Source organism: Mycetomoellerius zeteki, unplaced genomic scaffold, assembly GCF_001594055.1.
Source record: "Mycetomoellerius zeteki isolate Tzet28-1 unplaced genomic scaffold, Tzet1.0 scaffold133, whole genome shotgun sequence".
Taxonomy (NCBI): Eukaryota; Metazoa; Arthropoda; class Insecta; order Hymenoptera; family Formicidae; genus Mycetomoellerius; species Mycetomoellerius zeteki.
The window spans coordinates 33,765-34,686 of NW_017256266.1; the positions used below are offsets into that span (position 1 = coordinate 33,765).

Sequence of the window (922 nt, forward strand, 5' to 3'; positions counted from 1 at the left end):
GGTCGTGTAGAGGGATGGTTGAAGTGAAATGGGTGGTAGATAGGAAGTCGACACAAGGGGTTGGGTCCGTAGGGAGGGAAGAGGATAAGCGGGAGGGGAGGATCGAAACGTGTGGGTGGCAGAAGCATAGGGTTGGATGGAGAGAGGGCGGATATATATCGCAATCGGGGGCACTATGTCGCGGCGGTAGCTCTGTCGACGTGAACTCTGTCTCGCCTCCCCTCTCAGCTCCCTCCTCCCACGCATCAAACCCCGCAAACTCCACTCTCTCGATCCACTTACTCGCGCTCCGTCTCCGTTTGGCATTCTGCGCGTATCTTCGTCGTTTCTGATACAGCGACGAGAGAGAGAGAAAGAGAGAGAGAGAGCAATAGTAATAGTAGTAGTGTAGAATACAATCAGGATCTTGCGAAGGCGTCTCGCCGACCGCGCTGGTAGCATCAACGGGAAACTCCTCGTCTCATTCTTGCCAACCCCTCCAAAATTCACACTCTTCACATTCTCTTTGGTTAGTTCTCTCCCTTTAACTTCTCTCTGCTTCTGTCTTTCATCTCGGTTCCAACAAAAGGACAAAGCGCTGGTCAGCGATGTTCTAGATACGTATATTGTCTAGTTTGCAAGGCGTCTCATTGGCTGCCTAACTAGCAACATGAATTTCTATCCTTCTTGCTCGAGAATTGAGAACTCTCTCCGTTCCCCTACCTATGTCTCAAATTCCGTACGGGAACGTGTAGTGTGGATGATGTTACTATACACAGTAGCAATTTACATTACATCATAATTATACAAACGAAACTAGTATATACGTCTATATTTTTTAAATATATATATATACATATTTATGTACATAAGTGTGTGTGTGTGTGTGTGTGTGCGCGTGTGCGCGTGTGTGCGTGTGTGCGTGTGTGCGTGCGTGCGTGCG

The 922-nt window shown here is 48.3% G+C and overlaps 1 protein-coding gene across 1 annotated transcript in view; it reads right to left on the reverse strand.

The window, feature by feature from the left end:
* Positions 1-669: 669 nt before the first annotated feature.
* Positions 670-922, reverse strand: part of LOC108731507 (uncharacterized) — a 719-nt gene continuing 466 nt past the window's right edge. The window contains exon 2 of the mRNA XM_018461860.1: positions 670-748. Within this exon, the coding sequence (XP_018317362.1) occupies positions 699-748 (50 nt within the window). The 3' untranslated portion in view covers positions 670-698. The remainder of the gene's footprint in view (positions 749-922) is intronic.